Consider the following 24,123-nt stretch of genomic DNA (forward strand, 5'->3'; position numbering starts at 1 on the left):
TATTTATCTGCGTGCTCAGTACATGACTTATCAATGACTTGTACTACAAGAAGCATTATTTAAGGCATTAATGGACCAAAATAAATTCTTCTGCAGCACTTTACAGTAGATATTAAAGCTGGTCTATCAGGGCATTTAGGTCCCATTCCTGACTTACAAGAACATATAAAAAGGCATTAGGAAGCTGGGAGAGGAAAAAGAATACAGGGCAAAGCAAGAGGAATAGTGTTGGAATACACAGAAAAAACTGGAAACAAGGTGGCTTGTAGCCATGTGAAAAAAAACAGAATTAAGTTCCAGAACAGAATTTGGAGACAACACAAACAGGAGAATCAACAGAACCACGGCTGGACAATTGAACCAAATGAAAGAACTCAGCCAGTCTGGCTTTCCAGGGAGATGAAAGTTCCTGGTGAAGCAGTTGTGTGCTCTCACTTTCATGCGTGGCAGAAGCTGTGAGGAAGTAAATGCCAAGTCTGAGGAGTTTCTCTGCATTTAAACTACATAGTACGTTGGGTTTGGATCATGTAAATTCTGTTGTCTTGAATAAAATGAAGCCTTTTTATTGGTTTCAGTAATACAATGTATAAAAGGTTAACACAAATATCTATCCACAAAACCTTGCACAAAAACCTGCAAAGACTTCACTTATGGCAAATTGAGACTTCAGGGAGATTTCTGGAGGATGCTGAAATCCAATCAGGAACTGCAGCTCTTGCAAAAGTAAACAAAATGCCTTAAGAAGCCAAAATTAAGTGTGTGGCTTTTCCACTCATGTCTTCATATACTTTTTCTTATGACAACCATCCATGAGAGCACATTCCAAGTAGAACCATCCAGGTTATGTTCCAGTGTCCAGGAAATGCCACGTGGTTATGAGCCACCAAACAGGGGGCTGTTGTATCCAGCAGCCACAAAACATCCACAGCAATTCCAGCACTAAACCCAGTCTTTCAAAACCATCTGACAGCAGTGCTTAATGTGACTGAGTTGCTCTCAAAAGACAACTTCATCGATCAAACACTAATTGAAAGGCCAACTGAACGCAGGACAAAGCCATTCCAAAGAGCGCGGTGTGAACCAGGTATGAAACACATCTTGAAGGAGCTGTACAAGGGCAGGGGGCAGACATGACAAACAATTTTCTCTGGCAAACTGCTCAGACACAGGTTAACCTCCTAAGCCTCTTAAGTGATCTGGGCACTGATGCAACAGAAACATCCTTTAGCAAGTCCCATGTGGAGCACCGCAGACACAGCTGCAATCGCTGTCATGCTCACATTGGAAAAAAATAAATAAGAAATCAACAACAAATTCTTCTCTATAATACAAGGTGTGTTTGTCCTCTATGAAGTCACAGGAAGTTCTAGAGGAGGAAGGTTACTCCCAGGGCAGCTAAGGACTCACAAAGTCGTTCTTGGAAACAGCTGTCAAACATGTCACCGATTTCCTCTCTCAGCTCCTGCAGCAGAGGCACTGTGGACTTACCATCTGCATTCAGAATTCTCCCAAAAAGTTTACTCCAGAAATCACTGTCAACAGTCCTAAAACAAACAGAGCAGTGTTCAGTGGAACAGTACACACACACACACACACACACACACACACACACACACACACACACACACACACACGTCTGTCAGGGTCTGCATTTATATTCAGCACTAAACATCCTGGGAGATCCACCCCTGGAACAGTCATTCCAGTCAAGGCAAACTAGGAGTGTGTTGTTCATTGCATATGCATGGGCCCCTTTCCCCAGTAAGCTTCTGGATAGGAGTTACACACATCTAAACCCCCCTGTTTGTGCTGTTACCTCTTCTAGTGCACCTGAGCACTGTTCCCATTCACACTGAGCCACAGCACTTGGCATTTAAAGGAGTTACCAGGAACAGTTTTGAACCAACAAACTTGGCAGAATCCTTTCAGGAAGAAGGGGCAGAGGTAAATCTTTTTTCCCCACTTGCAAGCTAAGTTAACAAGGCAATATTAAAGGAAAGCTACAAGAGAAATAAAATAATTTTTGAAAAGGTGTTTTACAGCCAGTTTTACTTTGTTTTTTTCCCTGCCTTCCATCTGCCAGAGTTCTGTATAGATAACATTTCAGAGACAATTCACAGGAATAAATCCCCTCTCTCCCAGATATACCCACACAACATGAATAAAAAGGTTAAGTGACTCATTTAAGTCTTGGCAAACTGATATCAGAGCTAACCCTTTGTTCTTCAGTCTTGCACTGCTACTGAGTACTGCAGCACTTTCTCCCCCAAGCCAGGAGGTACAGTGGCTTGGGAACAAAGTATCTGCCTCTGCTTTATATAAGTGACTCACCAAACAGCAGCAGCCAGAGTCTCAGAAGGAATCCAGCCTGTACAATTACACTAGTAACTCTTATATTTGCTAAAATTAAGTCATGCAGAACCTAACCCAGCAAAAAATATGCAAGACTTGAGGCCATTTTCTTCGTGGGCTTAGATGAGTAAGAGGCACAGCAGAAGAGATTAAGAGTTGGTAAGGAGGTCTAAGGAGTTCAAAAGTAAGGAGTAACAAAAAGAGTCCTAAAAATTCAAACACAGCTTCTATATCCTACCTCACAAACTTGCACAGATGAAGTTTCCTAAAACAGTATAGCAAAAATAGAAAAACTAAAAAGACTCTGGGAACTGAAACATCCCCAAATCCATTCTTTAATAATGGTAAAACCCCTCCCCTGAAAACCAGGCTGCCAGCCCTCTAGTGATACTCGGAGATGAAAAAAGCAACTTGATCAGAATTACATTCACCTTTCCCTAAATCTCTATCACTTTCAGAAGCAAAGCACAAGACGGGATGGAAAAGAAATTCCTTATAACTCCCAAGTTATGAACTGATGCACCCAGGTGAGCAATGAGCCATTCCAGCCTGGTTCCAGCTCCACAGAACTCATGCTCAGCTTCTTCCTTCATCTCCTCTAGCCCTTTCCAGGTCTCACTCCTCTTCTGCCCAAGTCTCCCTCGAAATTCTACCTCTATCAGAATCGTAATTTTTTTGATCCAGTGTCACCAGCTCTTACTGCAATTCCTTTCCAATTGACCCCTCCCCTCCAAACTCCAGCCCTATCCTTCCAAATTCAGACTTACTATTCCTCCTGCTCCAGTTATCCCAACAGTTATTGCTATTTGTCCCATACCCACATCCTGATCAGGTCCCCAACACCATGTTCCAACCTTCTCAACTCAGGCCTTGTGTGGTTTCATCTGCAGTAGCTCAGTTTAATCTCTTGCAGAATTAAAAAAGAATCAGTTAGAAAACTAGTAAAGAAAACAAAGGGCATTTCCCCCCTGTACACAGCAGCCCAGGAGGCTTTTTCCAAAGGCTGAACACAAACAGCTGGGAGGTGGGAGCAGTGCAGGTTGCTAGGGAACTGGACAGCTCCACACTGGCACAAGGTTTCCTTAAGGAAGTGCTTTTAGGAGTGTATCCACACAGGCAGTGCAACCAGTCAGTATCCATGACCCTGAACACAGCAATTGCTGTCCTGGGGGGGAGAGTTCTGGAAAATCCTTATGAAATGCCAAGGCAGAGGATGCTGCAGGATGTGACTAAGAACATGAACAAGTCTAGGAACCAAAAAAGGGCAGAGGAAGGCAGAGCAATCTTAACAGCCAAAACACGTGGCTAAAAGAGAGCAGTAGCAATTAATACCTGAGGACAAACAGCAGCTTCCAAAAAGAAGCTGTTTGCACTTGCATCTTAAATGACAGTTGTAAATTCTTTTCCTTCCTGTGCACATATATTGTTTCTGCTACTGTTACAGACAACCCTGGCCTCAGTGTCTCAGCAGAATGAAAAAAGAGCAAACCAAACTAATCCACTCCTAGAGCAACATGCTCATGGGATCTTTTCTTTCCCCTCACCACCCACCCACTTATCAGCTTTTCCAAGCTTGGGCTGTGAGGTGCAAAGAGAGAGACTAAGGCAGTGTGGTCCAAAAGGATGGAAAAAGCAAAATCATCTTCACTGGACTGTTCGTATTCAGCTTCAAATTGTCTCCTAAGCATTGAGGCCACCAGTGAACAAGTCCAACAGCTTCACAGTTTCAGTCCCCACAGAACTAACACTTTTTGGCAGCAACAGCCCCAAGTTGTGTGTTCTAAGCTCTGAGGATGGTACCACTATAAGGAAAATGAAGTTAGATGTCTGTTCTTTCCCAGCAGCCTCCTCTGCAAAACAACTTACTTTGGTAAGTTTTGGCTGATTTTCCAGATGGAATTCTCCTGATAGACCTGGATATGATCCCCAAACAGCATCAAATGGACTATATCTGCAATGCCAACCAAGTCTACCTGTAATCACAACAAACAAAGTTCAATGCCTGTCACTTGCTGCAATCCATTACAGCTTTCTGCTTTTGGTGCTTTCACACATTTAAGTCTGGATTGGTCTTTGCACCAGAATCTTCCAGAGACTGTTAAGCAAGAAACTTCAAGAAGTAAACTTCTGTTTTTATTGTAGGTTTCTAGATAAATACAGTAGTCACAGACACTCAACAGTGCTACTATTCCCCTTCACTTAATGCCAAAGACTCTATCAGGTGTCAAATTCAGTATTTACTGGTCAGAGCTTTCCACAGCACTTGAAAATTGCAGCCTAAGGAAATAGATTTTGCAAAGAAAACTGCAGAAACTAAGATGTCCTGCTAAACAGAGACTCACCTGATAAGGAAGAGAACTTGCTGCCAGAAGCTGCTGCCCATGAGGGGTCTGAGATATGGGAAAGCTGTTGCACAAGCTCACTCGAGACTGCAACCTCAAATCCAGACTGTGAGAGAAATCCACCACCTTCAGAGCACTGGCCATGTCCTCGTTAGCAAAGGCATCACAGATCCTGAGCAGAGGAAGCACGTGAAGCACAAGACAATCCAACAAACTTTTTCTTTCTGTAATTAATTTAACAGTGCAGTGAAGGTGAGTCTTAGCCATGTCAATGCTCCCCTCTGATGGCTGCCTTCAGAACTGCTGCAAGGGCTGCCCCTGGACAGGAGCAGCTGGCAGCCAGGAGCCAGGGGTGGCACTGGAGTCTCCAGTGACCCATGGGAAAGGCCAAAGAGTTGAGGATGCTGCTGTTTTAATATTGGTCACAGTTATCCAAGCACAGTCTGTGCAATAGGACAATAGTGGAGTGCTTAGCACTCATCCCTCTCCTTCAGGATCTCAGAATGCTTCATACAGAAAATAATTAAGCTTGATAATGCTTTAACAAACCTTTCCTGGTCTAGAGGCGAGGGAGGACAAACAAGAAGGGCAGGGAGGAGTATCTGTATCGAGGACTGCCAAGCCAACAATATCCACAGACCACAGCTCTCACTACTATTCTTCTTACTATTCTTCTTGTGTGCTGAGCACATTTTTTAATTTATACTGTGTACTTGTCCTTTAGTTATCTTAAAAAACCCAAACCACTATCCTAACTTTTTGGCAGCTGGGGTTGTTTTATTTGCCACAGAGAAATCCAGCAGAAGATATCCAAGCCCATCAAGCCACTGTTAGATCAGTGACTTCCAAAATAGCATGCAGCACCCTAAGGCATGTGCAAGACGACCCACTGTAGGGTGTGAAGAAAATATAAGAACTTCAGTGTGTATGTATGTATGTAATTTACAATTAAGTAAATAATATAAATAAGTTATTAATAAAATAATCACAAAGAAATTCTAAATAAAAAATCTTGGGGGTGTGCATGGTAGATGACTGCAAGCTCTAAGTAAATTTAAAGTTAATAGCTATTTATAACATATCAGGGATAACTAAGAACAGCCTCAGTGACTTTATGTAATGGAATTCTACCTGATTCATTAGACATTCTGGTTACTGGCTTCCCACACTTAGTTCACAGATCACATTCCATGGGATATGAGACTTTGTTAACATAATATGGGAAAGAGCTTCAAGAAGAAAACTAGATCTGTGCATCAAGGGACAAGCTGGACTGCGGAGGAAGCTGAGCAGTCTGTTTAAGGGTGTCTGGATATTCCAGTCCCACCTGTCCTTTGTCTTCTAATTCCCTGGTTTTCAGATATGTAAAACCAAAGGCAAGTTACCATATCCAGTTAGAGGTCCAGTGCACTAAACATCCGGTAAAGCAGAAGCTTGAAAACACAGGCAATAGCAACACCATTTTGCTTAGCACAAGTTTTACAACATCACTGTGTAAACCTTCTATAGAAAGGTTTATTCCTAAACAAAGTGTTTTCACTGTTTCCAGAATATGCTGGAGCCTGAAATACCTGGACTGCCAAACCAGTAGCCCAGCTAAGGAGGAGAAATGAGAGCAGCACGAGAGCTGTAGCTGCAGTGAGTGTTCTGTACCCCCATAGCCACACACAGAGACAGACCTGTCTCCCAGAAAGAACACCTCTGGTCTCAGATCTCCGTGGACAATCTCAGCCTTGTGCAGCTTCTCTACCACACCCAGAAGATTATAAACAACCAGGAAGATGACTTCCTCCGTGATGGACTTGCGGCCACGGATAACATCCTGCAAAGAGACAGTAAACATGGATCTCTGGGCCATTCTACCTTAGGTTAGGTCAAGTATTTATAGCTCACCTTTTTTTTTCATTACTCATCTGTACAGAGATAACAGTCCCACCCTAAATTCAGTATAATCAGATTTTGCCCATGATCAGCCCACACAGAATTACAAGAGCCATGAGCTCCTAGGAGACATTATTATTATTCAAAAGTGGACAAAAGATCAGGAGGAGAAAATTGAACTCAAGACTGAAATCGCTATTTAATTTCTATCCTATTTATACACAACAATTCAAAATGCACTCACAAGACTATTTAAAATGTAAATCCTTCAGCAAGACATTAAACTCTATGACCTTGCTATAGCAGATGGGAACTTATTGAAACAGGTGAAGTTAAACAACAGTTTTAGGTGCAAATCTTGTTTGGAATAACATGTGGTTAGGTCCTTTATCATTCACATTCACCATGTGGCTCAGGTCCTTTATCATTCACAAAGACAGAAAATGTGAACAATTTGTTCAAAATCATCTTCTGAGAAGCACATGATCTACGGATGAGAAACCAAACCCAAGGGAGGCTATAACAGACAGCCCTGATTTGCATATGGATAAGACCCAGAGGGTCCAGACTGCAGGATTAACCAGGGGAAGCTCTTCAGCCAAAGTCACTACTGTACCCAAGCAGGAGTCCCTGTGTCCTGCAGCCTGTACTGACCCCGAGCGTGAAGCGGTTGATGTCCCTGTGCACCACGACACAGCCATCCCGGTACAGGTGGCAGCTGCAGCTCTCACTGAAGCTCTGGTCAAAGTCAGCCTTCAAACGCCTCTGTAACTCAAGGGTGATATAAAAATCCCAAGGCACAGGCTGAGAATACACCTACAACAAGGTATGTAAGAAGAACATTTATTTTTGGAATAAAATGAAAATTATTCATCTTCATATTCTTCTCAGCCTTTTTTTTTCCTCTCCCACTTTACTAAGGAAGACATTTTCCACAGCCAGAAACTTTTAATCTATACCCACAAACAGAAATAGGACTCGAAGTAGCAAACTTCATGTATGGATTTCAGAAATGAAGGCCAGATTTACTACATTTTATGTATTAATGGATGAGATTTTACCATTTCACAATTCTTGTACAATAACCATCGTATGTGTTACCTTTATTGCAAATCCCTTTGCATCCAACTGGAAAAGGTTAGCTGGAACAGCAAAAAACATTTTGTAGTCTTCATTGTTCCAGTACTCCCATTTGATGCAGTAGGTCTCATGCCCTGGGATCAAAGTTTACATTCATGAGCTGTCACAGCAGAACCACAGTTCAACCCAACGAGAACACAAACAGATCCCCTGCACTACAGAGGCTCTGGCACACCTACCCAGCTCAATGTCCTTCTCAACCTCCATGCCAGGCAGAGCTCCAGGCTCCAAGTAAAAATCTGGAGAAGCAGCCAGTGATTCTGGCACAGGATCCAAGAGCTTTTTATGCTGCTCAGCGCTCCCCAGGAACTGAGCCTCATCATCCCCTATGAAGGCAAGGAACAGCAAGGTGAGCTGAAACTCAGTAATGAGTCTCTGCCATTGGATTACCTCTGTCAGTAAAAGTACCCCAGATACTGGAAGCTTTCTGTCCACATTCTGATTTACTGGTCACCTTCCAGCAAGTCAATTCACCTCTTCCCACCAGTTTGTGAAGTGAATGTGACACTCTTCTTCACAACCACCTCACAGACTCACGTCTCAAGGAGTCTCCTGTAGCATCATGCAAAATATATCTTCCACAAGAGACAAAGATCTGAATTCATTCAGCCACAGCAAAAGTCAAACTCATTCTGCAAATCAACACTCCTTGTTTTAAATCTATGTCCAGAGTAAGTGATCAGTTTAGGACTTCCAAATGAAGGGGTTTAGTGAAATTCAGTCCTTTAATTACAGCAGGGGTTTCATGGAAGAAAAGGAAAACAAAGTTGGACTCCAACACTGTTGCTCACTGCAATATTAAAAATTTCGTTGCTTTTACCTCCTGGAAGACACATAAGATAATTCCATGTAGGAATTGTATTTTTATTCCAGGTCCCAAGCATGCTTCATCACAAAATAGTCTGCAGGCACACAAGAACATTCTTCTCCAGAGTAGATACACTGAGAATTTTCAGATACACAATTCTAATTAAAGTATCATAAGTCAAAATCAAAGGAGTTAAAGCAGTTTAAACACCTTGAAAAACCATCATGCCACATACACCTAATTCTATAGGCCAGATTTCAAAGGCCTTTTGTGACCATTCCTGTTCTAACTGTAATATAAATATTCAGAACAGAGAAAAACAAGGGCTTTTAGCTAGAAGAAAAATAAATTGACTATTCAAGTACTAGTATTGTTGTCCTTCAATAGGAATAAGAAATGTACTGTGAAGCAGCACCACACTTTACAGCGCAGTTAAAAGTGCAAATTTACACCAAAATTCTGCAACTTTCACCAGATTTCAAATTCCCCTGTTTCAAAGTAGCAGTTATCAGCACATCAGGAGAGACACGGTATCATTACAGAGAAAAAACCAAGACAAACCAAAACAAAGCTGTCTCAGAAGTTCTCACTGCCCTCCAGTCCCAACTTTTCCTTTCAGAATTTGACCCCATTATTCCTACACACTCCCTGGTTTTACTACCTTAATAACTTCTGTCCCCTTAATATTTCCATGTTTCGGATGCTGACAAGCATTCTGTACTGCACCTCTCTGCTGCTTCCCACAAGGGACACAAGTCCAGGCACAAGTCACAGCAATGGGAAACACACGGGAAGCACAGTGGGATATAGGAAGGACAAGAAGAAACAGCTTAGTGACAGCTGCAAGTTATTTGTTGTGAGTGAAACTTGGTTTAGTACTAACCAGGAGCATTTCCACAGACACCTCCAGCATCAGGACCTGTTTCAGCAGGCAGGCTCTGAGCCAGCTCCAGCTTCTCAGGGATACGCAGGTATTTAATAGCAGATGTTTGTGTCACAGAGGACAGAGAACCTCCTGAGACTGAAGAACCTGACGAGCGAGCGTCTTCCAGGCTTGTTTCCATGATTGGGCTGGAAATAAAGTCATCAGCTATTCAGACTGCCAGAACACACAGGTTCCAGATAATGCCAGCCCAGTGACCAGGAGAGGATACCGTGCACTTCCACATTTAACTACCAAAGAAATCCTTTCCCATCCTCAGTGGAAAACCAAAAGTCATGTCAGTGCTTCATTCTGGCTTTGATGATTGTTTATACTCGGAATCTTAGTCTACAGATGACTTTTTATCTCCTCTTCCACTAAATCTGACTGCTACCATAGAAGACATACGGAATATTTATTCCTCGTCTTGCTACCAAATGTCAGTGCTTTTAAAGCAGTGAAGGGTTGGGTGGGAAATAACTCTGCCTAATTATAATCAGCATGGTCTCCAGGGAGCTTCCCAAGTAAACAAACACCTTTGGCGTGGTATATGTGTTTACATACTAACAGCCAGCAAAACCAACTCAGCTCTAAATTAAGAAACCCCCATATAAGATGCTTTTTTGGTTTATGAGGATAAAAAAGAAGGTTGTTTGCCAGTTTTTTCTTCTCTCCACCTTCCCTCCTCTGTAGAAGAACTAAATTATAGTCACCAGATGCATCTTATATACTTAAAATAACTGCAGAAGCCTACGAGTATGACAGGAACTGATGATTCTGCTTTTCATGTCTGATAACCAAGACAGAATGCATTTATTAATTACTTTGCAAGTTATTTGGTAAAAGCATGGAGTTAAGGCCCAGAGCAGTAATGCTGAAAAGCCAACTGGGCTTGCTCTTACCTCTTGGATCTGCTCAAGGCAGAGTAGACCCTAAGCTAGAAAAATATTCCTTGGAATATCCTGGTCTATTCAGAAAACTGTTTCTTCAGCAACAGAACCACAATAAAACCACAACTGTCAAAGACACCCAGGATAAGGGGCTTGAGGTACTTTGCTGTTAATTACCTCAGTTTATTTACACACAGAGCTTCCCTGTACGCTCCCTCACACACCAGCGTCTCCTGCTCCAGAGGTGCACTCTTGGATTCTGGACTATCCTCCTTCAGGCCACTCTGGGAGAAAGCAGGAGCTGGGACTCTCTGAGCTCCCGGCCCGTGAAAGGGCGTCGAGGCCAGGTGGGCAGCCCTGTTAAAGTCACACGTGTCCTCTGGGTTGGCACAAAGGGGTTTGTTCTTGTAGGAGCCTGTCACAATTGCATCCTCAGTCAAAGGTTCAATTCCATTCAGCTCATCCTTAAAAAAAGCAGGAAGAGACAGTGAAAAGCCTGTACATTTTATGACATTTTTTTCTTTAATTTATTTAAAAGGTGAATATTTCTCTCTCCCCTTTCTTCCACCCAACCACCTTCCAAAATGTATCTGACACTCTGGCCACTAGTGACTTGCCTAAATTTTGGAAGACTCCCTACCATCATCTCCTTATTGCCCACCCTAAAGCCTAATAAAAACATGAATTTCCAGTATAATCTTAACATGCCCTAACTCAAGTCCTGCCGTGCCAGACAGCAGTTTGGAATCCCTGCTTATTGCACATGAGGTCAGTGTGTCAGCAGGACAGGCAGTGCTGGCTCCTCCTGGGCAGGGGCTGTGCTGTGGGTGGGCTGTGTCCTTACACAGGCTTCTGCTGAGACATTTTCCTTTGCTGTCAGAGAGGCCAAAGGTTTACGAACAGCGAGTGGGCGACGGGCACTTGTCTGGGTCTGATCTGCAGAACAACTAAGATAAAGTCACATTCAATTAAATACTTATTAGAGCAGATTCCAGTCTTCAACAGATTCATTCCTCAAGAGTTTTCATCTGCCGACAATTTCAATCTATCTTTTTCTGGTACAGAACTGCCAGATAACTGCAATTTATACAACTCTCCAAAATGAAGAAAGTTTACATAGCAGCTTAAGAAGTTCTAGGCTGAGGAAGAGCAACAGAAGAGTATTTCCTCATCATGGACTCTGAGTAATGAAATAAAAAATAGCAATGTAAACAAAACAAAATGCCACCCCACACCCTTGCAAGAAACAGTTATTTCAGAAGCTACAGAAAATGGTCTGATATTTCAGGTGTTCCCTCCCTCTGAAATCTAGGTCTTGAATATTTCTACCTTATATTCTGATTTGTTAAAGTAGAGGATTCATCAAATATAGAGAAAAACGGAGCAGGAGCCAGTGGGGGAAGCAGACCTACATCTGTAAAGAAAAACCAAGAGGCTCTGTCATATCAACAGTTTTTCCACAACAGTGTATCCAACACTACTTAAAATATTTAATACATGATTTTAAAAATGCTAGTCCTAGCAGGAAATTACAGAACTGGCATTTAAGGAACTCCATTAAAAAAGCCTTGGTTTTGTCCCATTACTGAACTACACCTTTACCACCATATTATGTGAGCTGGCTTGCTCTTTTTAGACTGTATCGGAAGTGGTACCTTCTTTTGGAAGGCTGGCCTCATCTCTCTGTTCCTCCTCAGGGTCTAAAAGCACATTTCCACTGTGGGTGTCTGGGGATACATCAGGAGTCGGGATAACCTCTGTCAACAGTTAATTCGGGTCAAAAGTAAGTTTTTCAGCACACATCCTTCCCAACAACAAAACAACTTCTGGTTGTATTCCTCCAGAGAATCCTCTGAGGCAAAAGGACTTAAGATAATAACAATCTGATGGTAGCATTAAACTCTTTTGAGATTTTAGTAGGACTGCCAATGTGAAAGCTTGAAAAAAGCTCTCCAGCTATTGAAAGCAAAAAGCTCTTCTGCTCAAATGTCCTTTCAAACAGTGACATTCTCTGGCCTCAGATACTCAACCTATGGTTAAAGGCACTCGTAGAACCTTCTCATTTTCATTCTTTTAACCCACCTAGACTTTTGTTTCTAGTTTGCTGCAGTCTTGCTATTCATATAAAAAAACACTTCCCCTTTTTACAAAGCCTTCTCCTTAATGGTAAAAACAATTTAATACTCACCTTCAGGACAAGATGGTTTATGTAGCTGAGTATCTTCACAGACATGGAACTCACTGCAAAAAAGATATAAACTTGTTTCTTATACTTTACAGACCTTCACAAAACAGAAGTAAACTCCATAAAAAAGGCAACATATGCTACCTGCAAGAAGTTAAGATCCCATAATAAAAAATATTGAGAAAGAGAGGGGGGGGGGGCAGATCCTGGCTGCAGGCTGACAGAGGAGTCTGTTCCACTCTGCCTGCAGAAACAGGCTGGTAGTGATCCATGTTACTCCTGACTTATCCCCACAAACCTTCTCGTTGCTGGCAAAGAAAACCCTCTATTACCTTTGCCACTGAAGCTGCTTCTCCCCAACTTCTGTTGCACTGGAAGAAGTAAATCCTTGCGGTCCCAAAGGTGCCAAAGCTTCCCTTATCTCTGCTGCCTATAGAAACAAAACCGTGTTTTGGTTCTACAGGGATGGAATCACAAGCCATGAAAAAAGGTTCCAAAACTATTACTATGATAATCCTGTGTGGGTCATCAGTTGTCTTTAGCCATTTTTATTGGTACTTAGCTTACTGTCATGAAACAAAGTCCATTTTTATTGCATAGTGTAGTTACAAAATTTTACTCTTTGCAACCCTGTATAACTTTCACAGGAGATTTTAGTAATCCTACAACTGTTACAGACATATGTAAGCAGCTATTTGTAAAAGAATAGTTAAGTGAGGACAATACCTGTTCACGTGGCTGTTGCTGCTTGTCATCTTCTTTCAATTTCTTCTCCAGCTCCTCAATTTGCCTTTGTATTTCTTCCTTCTTCTGTGCTATGGCTTGCATTTCCTCTAAGGAAGAAAAGCTTGTAAGGCCCAATGCATATTTAACATACAGTTGGTGGCTAAAGCCTAAATTATTTGTAAAGGGGTCCTTCCCTGTTCCACAGCTTGAATGCAAAGCTGTCAGATATGTTACTGTCTGTGTACCTCAGAGCAGTTAAACAACTCTTCCAGTAGAAAAAGAAAAGCAGCTGCAATAACAGAGAGCAGCAAATATAATGTATGATCCCATCTCTGAAAGCCTTACTTATTTCAGCCCATTTTGAAACACACCTTCAGTTTTCTTTTTCGCTTTCTTCCTGTAGATTTCAGCTCGAATCTCTTCCAACGAGAATTCATCGACTCCAGCATAAACCTTGTCCTTGCAGTACATCACCACCTCCCTCTGCTCCTGGGTGTCCTGCTGGTGGTGCTGCACTCGCTGCAGCGGGTCCTCCTTCTCGGGTTTGCGAGCGCTCAGCACGCGGTTTATGCTGGGCTCGATTTTGCACGGAGTCCTGGAAAACAGGGAATTTGTTACTGGGCTTCTGGGGAACTTCACTGTAGCACAGAAAAGCAGGCACAGGAGACAACAGGGCTGATTTCAGAGTCTGGTTGTGGAACAGTGTAAAGACCTTATGATCTGTTGTTAGAAAAAATAAAGCAGAAAGCTGGAATGATAGCAGATGAAAGGCCAGCATACAACTCCAAATGGGGTAATAAATAAATAAATAAACCAAAACAAACAACAATCAGTCCCAAACAGTTAATAAGGTCCAGTCACAATTCCTTAGCGTGAAAGGGCTTTCTCAAAGCACTACCCAGTAATGTCAGGAGAGAGGAACCAACACTGGTACAGCTTTACAGGCAGCAACATTCCAGCTGGACTGACTCAGCTGTGCCTCAGTAAAAGATGACCTGAACAACTGACCTTAAAAACTGGGTTAGCTGTGGTCTGGGTAAGCAGATCCAAAGAAAGCCCTATGCACAGCTCCAAGACATCCATTTTGGTTTGTGTGTGAAGGGACTCCCAGCCCTTTCACTATATGGGAGATCATGAGGCAAAGAGGTGCTTCTCATGTTTGGGTTTTTAAAGCTTTTTTGGGTAATCTAGAGGCCCATTACCAAGATCACTACAGGGTCCTTCTGCCCAGACCTCTGGATGATAGCTGAGGGCATGGTTTGCATCATGTTCACACAGTTTCAACACAACACTTTCAGACATGACTTGGCTGGTGACCATGGTATCATGAGGAAATGGACTCCAAGGCAGAAAAAATAAATCTACTTTTAAACATTCAGCTACATTATATAAAACTGCATACAAAGTCTCTGCCTGAGTTGCTTAGAGCTAATTTACATAATGTTCAGTTCCACCCACTCCTTCCCTCTCTCTCGGATAAAGAGCTAAAGTAAGTAACAAATCTTCATCTCAGAGACCAGCATGCCAAGAGATTTCATTCTGTGGTATCACTAACTTTCAGGAGCAAGAAATACTGTAAACAGAAATTTAATTTTTTACAGATTCTTCAACCCAACTATGGCATGTCCTTGGTCAGAGCTATTCTGCAGTCCACACGGAACATATAAAACCCACAGGAAAAATCCACGCTGGTCACCACGTCTCAGCAGTCTTTGATTCTATGCAATTCAGAGCTGTGGAAACTGCAATACCAAATTGTCTTTTCCACTTCTCTCTCAGGAAGAGCCTGTGCATTCCCTGGCCATCATTAGCCATAGAAAGGTAGAGCAACTTTGCAAAAAAAAAAAAAAAAAAAGTCGTTTGCTCTAACAAAACCACCCCATCTCCTGGGATTTATTAGAATTTCAGGGAGACTGCACAAGCAGGAAGGTAATTTCAGGCAAAGCAGCATACTCACTCCTCCACGACCTAAGCAACACTGTTGTCATGGCAACTCTGATAGCTTGTTTCAGAATAAAACTCCAGATATGCTGAGCACAGAGCTCCCAAGACAGAAAAACAGCCCTAAGTCTGCCTCAATTTGAGGCTGTTCCACAGCAAAGGGCACCCTAAGACAGGGACCTGTGGGTTTGTGCAAACACACCGAGATAAGCTATTAGACTCATTAGCACATATAAATATGACATGGGCTCCCACATCACGAGCAGTGCTGGCTGAACACTTCCCATGTCCTTATGCAACCTCTGCTGGAGCCTCTGCCATCAAGCTGCAGCACTGATTGCTTCCAGCCTGATGGATTTTTAAATTCTTGTAGCTCTAGAGGCTTGACTACTTGGCAAAACAAGTCAGAATTTTAGGAAAGAGCTTTTAGAGTTCCAAAGGCGGTTCCCATCTCCAGCTCAAGACTCACATCATCTGAGGCTGAGCTGACTCGTCCACGTAGGGGGTGAAGCTGGGCAGGGGGCCGGGCACTGCCACGCCGGGGTTGGAGGCGCTGCGAGGACGCTGAGGGAGGAAGGGCACTGTTAACAGCTGCAACATTCACCTGTGCACTCCACACCTCTCTGGGCTCTGCATCTCCCTTTGCCTGCTGTTCTGCTCCTTTGGAGGGTTCGTTATATAAAAGAATTAAACCTAATAGACTTCTCCAAGATTCTTGCCATTCTGACACATAAATAGTTACAACCCATCAGCTGAACACTGGCACCTAAAAAGCAAGACACTCCTCCCACGTGACCTCACCATCCCAGTTTCTGTTATTCTGAGGGAATATTATATGTATACACATATATATAGAGAGGGAATGTTATTCTGGTTAAGGTGGGTATTCCAGTTTCTCTTTGTCTGTTTTCCACAGATGCTTCAGTCCTCATTTTCCAACTAAAATTGTCCCAGTTGTATTACAATATAGGACCTTCAACCAAGGACCTTCAGACTTGGGGGTTTTAAAATTTTCCTTTCAGAGGCCATTCCAACACCACAAAAATCCCTTAACTGTTTCTGAGGTCCATTATTTAAGAGAACAGAGTTTAGTCTGACAACACACTCCACACAACAAATCATCTGCTGATTTGAACTCCCTGTGACCCTTCAGCACAAGAAGTTTCCCAAACTGTTTACTCAGCCATCTTCACATCAGCAATTAGAGAAGCTTCTTTCCTCTGTGCAGGTTTTAATATCTCAAAGCCTTCACCAAAGGTTATTCCTTCCCTACCCTTGAGTGAAGGGGAATTAAACATCCTCAACTCTTCTTCTAGTAGCAGGATATTTTATTTTATTTTTTTAATTAAATCTAACAAATTTCATTAAGGGAAGAACAGAGAGAATTCTAAGGCCAGACATTAAAAGATATACAGAAGCATCTGGAGACCAGAATGAATGTGTTCAGCAGCCCTAAGCAACTGATAAAAGAAGTTCTACATTAATAATTCCTCCTCATTCTTCTCAAGCTAAATTAAACCTGTGATTTACTGAACTTTTCAGTTCATTTAATCAAATTGCTTTGTATCTGGGAGTAATATTCCTGGAGTTCCCCTGAATTTCAGCCTATTTGCATACCTCCTCTCATCCTAGCTTTTGTTCCTAAGCTTCACTTGTAACAACTTCTATATTGAGAAATCTAAAATATTTTTATCACCTGATTACTTTCTATTCTTCCTCTCGAAGGTACAAAGAATGGGGGAACACTGGAGGTTATCTGAGCACCTAACAACAAACTTCATTTTGCAGGATTAATTCCCTTCAGATAATGTCTTGGATCTCTTCCCTAGAAGAGCTAAAACACCTGAGCACAGCTCTTTCTTTTCCTGTCTCCTGCATTAGCTTAAACCACTGGAACCTACTTTCTGTCATCCCACTGTCAGGATAAATATCCCACTGATGCAGCAGTTCTGCAATTCTTTTGATCTCCACTCTGCTGTTTTCCTCACCAGCACTTCAGATGTGCAGAATGCTGCACATGCCTTATTTTTGTAAGGCAGGCAACAAGTTCTTCCTTCAGGTGGTATTTTACAATATAACTTGACTCTCACTCTTCCTTCTCAGAGAATCCCTCTCACATTCCTTTTCTGACCTTCAAACAGCTTGGCAGGCCATCTCTACCAATTTTTCTAGTTTGCAAGAAATATAATTACTTGATATAATAATTCTAGAGAGTTTTTTAAACTTCTTCTAGTAATTTCAGCTTGCTAAACTTGACTAGGTTATGCATAGCCAGAGAGTCTTTGGAAGGAGAGGGACTGTCCACAAGGATCTGGAGTGACAGGACAAGGGGGAATGGCTTTCAGCCCAAGGAAGGTGGGTTTGGATGAGATATTAGGAAGGAATTCCTCCCTGTGAGGGTGCTGAGACCCTGGCACAGGTTGCCCAGAGAAGCTGTGGCTGCCCCATCCCTGGAAGTGTCCAAGGCCAGGTTGGACAGGGCTTGGAGCAACCTGGGCTAGTGGAAGGTGTCCTGCCCATGGCCAGGGGTGGGACTGGCTGAGCTCTAAGGTCCCTTCCAACCCAAACCGTTCTGGGATGCTATGATTCCGTTATTAAATCTGTATTTACTAATAGACACAAACCCCAGGCAAGGGAGAAAGACATGACCTTTGTCTCAGGGATCAGAAGTCATCAGCTTACAAACACCTTCCTTTCTTTTCCCAGTCTATTTCGAGATTCCTTACCCTGCCAGAGTTCCAAGGTCCTGCACTGAGTTCATTCTCCTTGGCCCTGGGAGCTGGAGGTGCTGCCCATGACTGTGCTGTAAGCGTGGGAATCTCATCTACAGAGGCTGAATTTTCATCAAACACGGCAAACCCCGGAGTATTTGAAAGCTGCAGAGAGGTTTGAGGCTGGACGCTTCTGTTTGGGTTCGTGACTACAAGCAAGAAGATTTATGCAAATTAACCTTTAAGGATCACATTCAATTGCAAAGTCCACAACAAAAAGATGCAACTCTTCCAATAACAGGTGGTTTCAGCTCTTGAATGTACCTTTAACTGCATCTCCCACACGACTAATGGGTGCTCTCACTTTTTTCTTCCCCCTGCCTTTGAGATCTGCCAATGAGCTTCTCTGAGGCTCTGCAATTTCCAGCAGACCTGTATCTTTTCCATCTGGACTTTCCTCCAGTGCCAGTAGTGCCTGCCGAGAAACGCGGGCCTGAAACTGCCTAGAAAAGCATCAGACAAGTCAACATAACCTTCTACCAGGTACCCGGGGAAGCACCTCAGAGTAAGCTGTTCCCTCACCTGTGATGGGACTGCAGTTTGTCCAAAGGCTCGGCCTTGCGCTGAAGCCCTTCCTGGAATATCAGATCTGCTTTCTTGAAGTTCCCTCTGGCCTCCAGTGCCTCTGCCCAGGTGATGTAGAGCAGTGCCAGCGTGGTGCCAATCTCCTGGCTGCGCAGGTAACTGTACAGATCCAAGGGCTCGTGGCAGCAATTGCCCTGAAACAAGCCCAGGTCAGTGATCCCACTGGATTGCAAAGGAGTCCAAGTCAGAAATCTGCATTCTGATGCCTCCAGCCAGACCCCCCTGATTTCAATACAAGTCTGAGAGGAGCAGCTGTAAGGCCAGGACATGCAACCATTTCCTAGAGTTTTTTTTTTTTAATCTGAGGTAATTCAGTGATTGACCTGTGTCATATTAGCATTCCTGAGAACAGTTATTTCAGCTTTAGACAAAGCACAGCATATTCCTTGCCAGTTTTGGAACTGGTAAATCAGCTCAGGAAGCTAAACCTGGAGAAAAGCTGCTTTAAAAAGATGAGAACAACAAAAATTACAGCAATGGAGAGACAGGGAAGGACCAGAACATGCTCAGCTTGGTTTGGCTCAAATACAGGATGTGGATACAAGACAATAGAAGCTAAAATAACTGGTAGGACAGATGTAACACCTAAAATATATCTTTAAATCGCTTCCCTTTCTCTTTAAATCATTATTTGAGCTCTACTTAGTCAAACCAGCTTTTCCAAAACAAAACTTCTCGAGTTTGTAGCTGTCCAAAGATAACAACTCTAAAAAAGGTCTCAAGATCCCATCAAAAACAGTAAGTGAAATTCAAAAGTAACATGTTTGCAGAGGGATACTTCTAATATTGCACCTGTGCTACAACATCCTTTGCCTCTGCTGTCACAAAAATCAGCTCAGCTTTGTGCAGATGACACGACAAGTCCCCGGGAAAAGCAGACCCAAAAGAGATTAAGAAAATACTCACAAACTTGAGCCAGAGATTAAGATAACGAGGATCTTTGTAGTATCGCTGCTGCTCATTGAGGGCTTTCACTGCCCTTTCCAAAACTGCTGCCAGATTTCCATCTTTCCCACCCTGGGGGAAGGTCTGCTCTGTCCACTTGATGTACCTACAGATGGAAGATATGCAGAGGAAGTCAGTTCTGAATAAGTTTCTGTACAATCTAAGGGGATTTAGAAAAACAATAGGCATAATACTGAAACACAACACATTATTCAAAAACTATTATAGAATTTAACTTGGAATGAGTTTCTAAATTAGAATGCTTTTCCCTTGCTTTTCCAAGGATATCTGACCTTTCTATTTTTTTTTTTGGAAAAAAAAAAGGGAAACTTACCGGTCCCACACATCCAGAGGGTCATCTCCTGAGTAAAATCGGATTTCTGATTCAAATTCTCTAAAAGATAAAATTATCCATCCAATAAGTACATGTGTATCACTGGAAGTACATTTTCCACGCTGTAAACTACGATTTATAGTTAAAAGTACAACCAAATCTCCCTGGTGTTTGCTGTTTAAATGCTCCACTGCAAACCTGAAAGTTGCAGTTTGTACCACACAGCACCTACAGCGAGTAGTTCTGAACACCTGGAGTGTGACAGTAGCACAGACATCAGCTACTAAACGTCTTTTATGCCTTTTTTAACGCTTATGAGATCAGTACAGTTGAGTAAGACAGAGAAAAATGAGGAGGAGGAGGGAGGAATATAAGGGGAAAGGAGGTGTTACAACGTCACCCACTGTTTTTTGAGCTGCACAGCGGTGTGGCTGGAGGAGTCCTGCTGAGCCAGCGCCTCCTGCAAGCTGGACATCACCCGCCCCTGCCTGAGGGGCTGCACATTCTCCTTGCTCAGCTCCCACTCATCGCCGCACTCCTGGGACATGACCGCGGCTCCTTTAGCCCTGCGCTCACAACAACAACAACAACATCATCACGTGTTGGCAGGACACAGACCTGAAACTTCACAGGCCCGCCGTTCATCAGCCCATTCACGCCAAATTTACTGCGCAGTCACAACACACCGTTTAGATGACCAACTCTTAGAGGGACTTTGGGTTTTAATTCCCTTCCGTGGGAATTGCATGAAACGAAAGGCAATGTTAACAATGAAGAACCTCTGCAGGCGACGTTTGCAGGGCAAGCCGCTCAGATGATGGCGTTTGCCTTCCCGGGGACTGCTCCCTTCCCTGCCCCGAGACTGACACCCTCCGCCCGGGGGGAGCCTGGGCGGGGACCCGAGTTCATCCGAGCCCCTGTGGCTCTTCACCTGCGAGTAGCGCGAGAGCAATAATTCTCCATTGTTCAGTGATTTTCTATCCGCCTTTACAATCTAAATTTCTATTAAGGTAGTTGCGGAATAAGGCAAGTTTCTGAATGCTTTAGTTAAAGCAGTGGTAACGTAAGTATCCAGTTTCCCGACAAGAGATGCCGAACGAAGGTGCTCTGTAACCAGCTCAAGTTCAAGTAAAGTTCGAGCTCCAAACGACCACCAGAGACCACCGGAAACCCCCTCAGTCCTCGGCCCCGCGCTCCCCTCACGGCCGCCTCGGCCGGAATCAGCCAACGGCCAGATTTTTCCAAAACTCGGTCCTTTTAATATCTAAAGAGATGCACCGTTCTGGGAAAAAAAAAAAACAACAAAAAAAAACAAAAAAAAAACTGCTGCAAAATCCCTGCGCTACCAGATTAACTACGGCACTCTGCAACAGAGCGCTGAGTGCGCGCACAAGACCGGTCAGAGTAACAGCACCGACCTAATGTTTTGCTCGATTAGGGAGGGACCTTGCGCTCTGTCAGGTTCTTCCCCGCGAATATCCCGCTACGGTCCGCAGCCGTATTTTTCCCGACTTACTATTCCCAACAAGTAATTTACAAAGCAAAACAGATTCTATGAATGAGTGTTCAGAACTGAGGTCTCAGCCCGCAGCTCCGCGCGCCCCTCACGGCCCCGCGCGCCCCTCAGCCCCTCACGGCCCCGCGCGCCCCTCAGCCCCTCACGGCCCCGCGCGCCCCTCAGCCCCTCACGGCCCCGCGCGCCCCTCAGCCCCTCACGGCCCCGCGCGCCCCTCAGCCCCTCACGGCTCCGCGCACCCTCGGCGCCTCAGCCCGCGTACCTCGCACCCTTCAGCCGCTCACGGCTCCGCGCACCTCTCGCCCCTCATAGCTCCCCGTACCCCTCACCCCCGCGCACCTCTCCCCCCTCACAGCCCGGCGCACCTCTCCCCCCTCGCAGCCCCGCGCGCCCCTCAGCCCCGCGCGCCCCTCAGCCCCGCGCGCCCCTCAGCCCCGCGCGCCCCTCAGCCCCTCACAGCCCCCACGCACCCCTCGGCGCCTCGGCCCACGTACCTCGCACCCCTCAGCCCCTCTCGGCTCCGCGCACCCCTCACAGTCCCGGGCCCCTCTGTCCCCTGAGCCCCGCGTACCTTTCGGCTCCCCGCGTACCTTTCGGCTCCGCGCGTCCCTCACGGCCCGCGCCCCTCAACCTCGCGCAGTAACGGCAGCGCCGCCTCAGCCCGCCCCGAAATTCAAACGTCCACCTTCTCCCCATTGGCCGCTCCCGGCGCCCCCCTCACCTGATTGGTTCATTTCCGCACCACCGCCGCGGGGCATCACGGGAGCTGTAGTTTCCCTTCAGGCGACTCCGTCAGGGAGAAATAAATAGTTTTATAATTTATTCCCTCAGAATTAATCTTATTATTATGGCTTCCCACTGCCAGAGGGTGGGTTTAGATGGGATATTGCGAAGGAATTTCTCCCTGTGCGATGGGTGAGGCCCTGCCCTGCCCTGCCACAGGTTGTCCAGAGAAGCTGTGACTGCCCCAGTGAAATCAAATTTTTCCAGCCCTTATTTACGTGGTACAGGCAAGAACTCAGGTTTAACAACCTCACCGAGGAGGAGTGGGGAGGGAAGCGCATTAACAGCTCCCTACACTAGTTTCAAGTTGTTCTTCAGCATCACCTTGTGTTCCTGTAGGGAACTGAATGTGTTGGGACTGGTCGTTCACCTCTCTTTAAGTGAGAGATCTTAATAAAATCCAACATCTTCGGAGTCTTAAAAATACTGATGTCTTACTCCCTTCTGCATTCTAGATCTGCAAAAACTGAAATATGTGGCAGCTGCAAAAAAAATTTCCCTAGACTTGGACAGGAATATCCTGTGAGTAATACAAATTAACTGCCTGCTATTACTGGGAAGGTGATCAAAACCAAAAATATCTGTCACAAAAAAAATTGACTATTTGATGAGTAAAAAGTGATTTTTTTCCTTCATAGCTGACCTTAACTCCCAGACTCTGAAGCCATTTGTGATGCCTGTGGCTTATGGAGGTTCCATACTCCCAGATGAGACAAACTTGGATCATGCTGTTGATGGGTGGTTTCTTCTTCACTACATAGGCAAAAAATTAATGACGTGCCTAAAAGGGATATATGGCCTTATATGTCCCAAAAAAATCTGTTACTTTTATACCTGAACAGTTAACACACTTATCCTACAATAAAATGCAGAATGTATGCATAAAGATATATAAATCCCAGCATAACATCGAGTATAATGTGGTGTCTTAAATTTTTCAGCTCTTTCATTATGACTTATCATACAAGTGTTTATCTCAACTTACACAAAATCAAGGTGAAAACCAGAATTCCAACCTCAGTCCTTCATTACAGCAACCTCTCCGCAAAAGGAGCACAGGAATACAGGTTCTATCCAGGTATTACTACTGGGTCATTTCCTCGGCCTCAGTTGTTGCTTCAGTTCTAAATCTGTTCCTTTCAGTGTCTGGTGGACTCTTGTGTTGTTATTGATTGGATAAAATATCTATTTATAAAAAGGGAAGGCTATATTTTGCTTAAAGCCCATATGATGGAGTTGATCCTGTTTCTTTAAGTTTGCATTTACTGCTCAGGTCTGTTTTATTTTTAGGAGGACTTAGTAACCAACTAAGGAAAAAATAAAAGGTACAAACCAGAATAAAATTGAATTGACTTCTTTTTTGAGGGAAAAAGAATCCATTTTGGAGCTAAGGTCACTCAATATCCAAGAAAAATCAGGTTAAAACAGGTCTTTTATGGCTGACTATTTATCATTTGGAAGTTGTTCTTTGAGAAGAAGGATAATCTCTCCGGATGAGGTGACTGAAGAGATCAGGGTTCATTATTGACTCAGATAAAAGGGAGATCATTCTGCTCTCCCACATACAAAGAGAAAGCTCTCCAGTTCTCTTCCATCCCTTCGAAGCCAAACCAACAAGTGTCCTCTGCACTCTGCCAGGTACCAAAAGCATTTTTCTCTTGGGGGCCAAAAAAGGCCAAAAGGTGCATTTGCTGTCACTTATGCCAATGAGACTTTATAAAATCCATGGGGTTATTCAGTTCTAAATGGGTTCAGAATGTGAGCAGAAAGGAATTTTCAGACACCTGGTGATTTTTTGGTTTGTTTCCGTTACTTCCTGCAGGTAAAATATCTGTATTTACTTGATTTTTTCCAGTTCAGGTTTAGAGTTTCCCCTTGCAGCCAAGAAGGGATGTGGCTTTTTCTCCTTGTAGAGGCCAAAGGGAAGGTGAAATGGGCACTTCCCAGGGGTGTTATTCCAGGAGAGGGTGCTCCAGGCTTGGGAAAGCCATGAGCATCCTCT

The 24,123-nt window shown here is 43.9% G+C and overlaps 1 protein-coding gene across 4 annotated transcripts; it reads right to left on the minus strand.

Annotated features, from left to right (window-relative positions):
• Nucleotides 1-547: 547 nt before the first annotated feature.
• On the minus strand, nt 548-22,159 carry BUB1B (BUB1 mitotic checkpoint serine/threonine kinase B). 4 transcript variants are annotated; one of them, XM_064659960.1, is made up of 24 exons: nt 22,060-22,159; nt 20,227-20,388; nt 19,823-19,882; nt 19,450-19,594; nt 18,481-18,677; nt 18,223-18,401; nt 17,914-18,107; nt 15,657-15,751; nt 13,618-13,841; nt 13,247-13,353; nt 12,853-12,950; nt 12,524-12,576; nt 11,991-12,092; nt 11,665-11,749; nt 11,180-11,282; nt 10,513-10,799; nt 9,407-9,594; nt 7,895-8,041; nt 7,677-7,789; nt 7,230-7,391; nt 6,374-6,516; nt 4,695-4,866; nt 4,219-4,325; nt 548-1,544 (listed from the first exon to the last, which is right to left on the minus strand). In XM_064659960.1, the coding sequence occupies exons 2-24, from the start codon at nt 20,367-20,369 to the stop codon at nt 1,367-1,369; spliced, it is 3,282 nt and encodes a 1,093-aa protein (XP_064516030.1). In that variant the 5' UTR covers nt 20,370-20,388; nt 22,060-22,159; the 3' UTR covers nt 548-1,366. The 4 variants fall into 4 exon arrangements, with proteins under 4 accessions (XP_064516030.1, XP_064516031.1, XP_064516028.1 ...); XM_064659961.1 differs by lacking the exon at nt 22,060-22,159 and adding an exon at nt 21,929-22,030 and having other exon boundaries at nt 11,991-12,062; XM_064659958.1 differs by lacking the exon at nt 22,060-22,159 and adding an exon at nt 21,929-22,030.
• Between the last annotated feature and the right edge of the window lie 1,964 nt (nt 22,160-24,123).

Source organism: Pseudopipra pipra, chromosome 6 (assembly GCF_036250125.1).
Source record: "Pseudopipra pipra isolate bDixPip1 chromosome 6, bDixPip1.hap1, whole genome shotgun sequence".
NCBI classification, from domain to species: domain Eukaryota; kingdom Metazoa; phylum Chordata; class Aves; order Passeriformes; family Pipridae; genus Pseudopipra; species Pseudopipra pipra.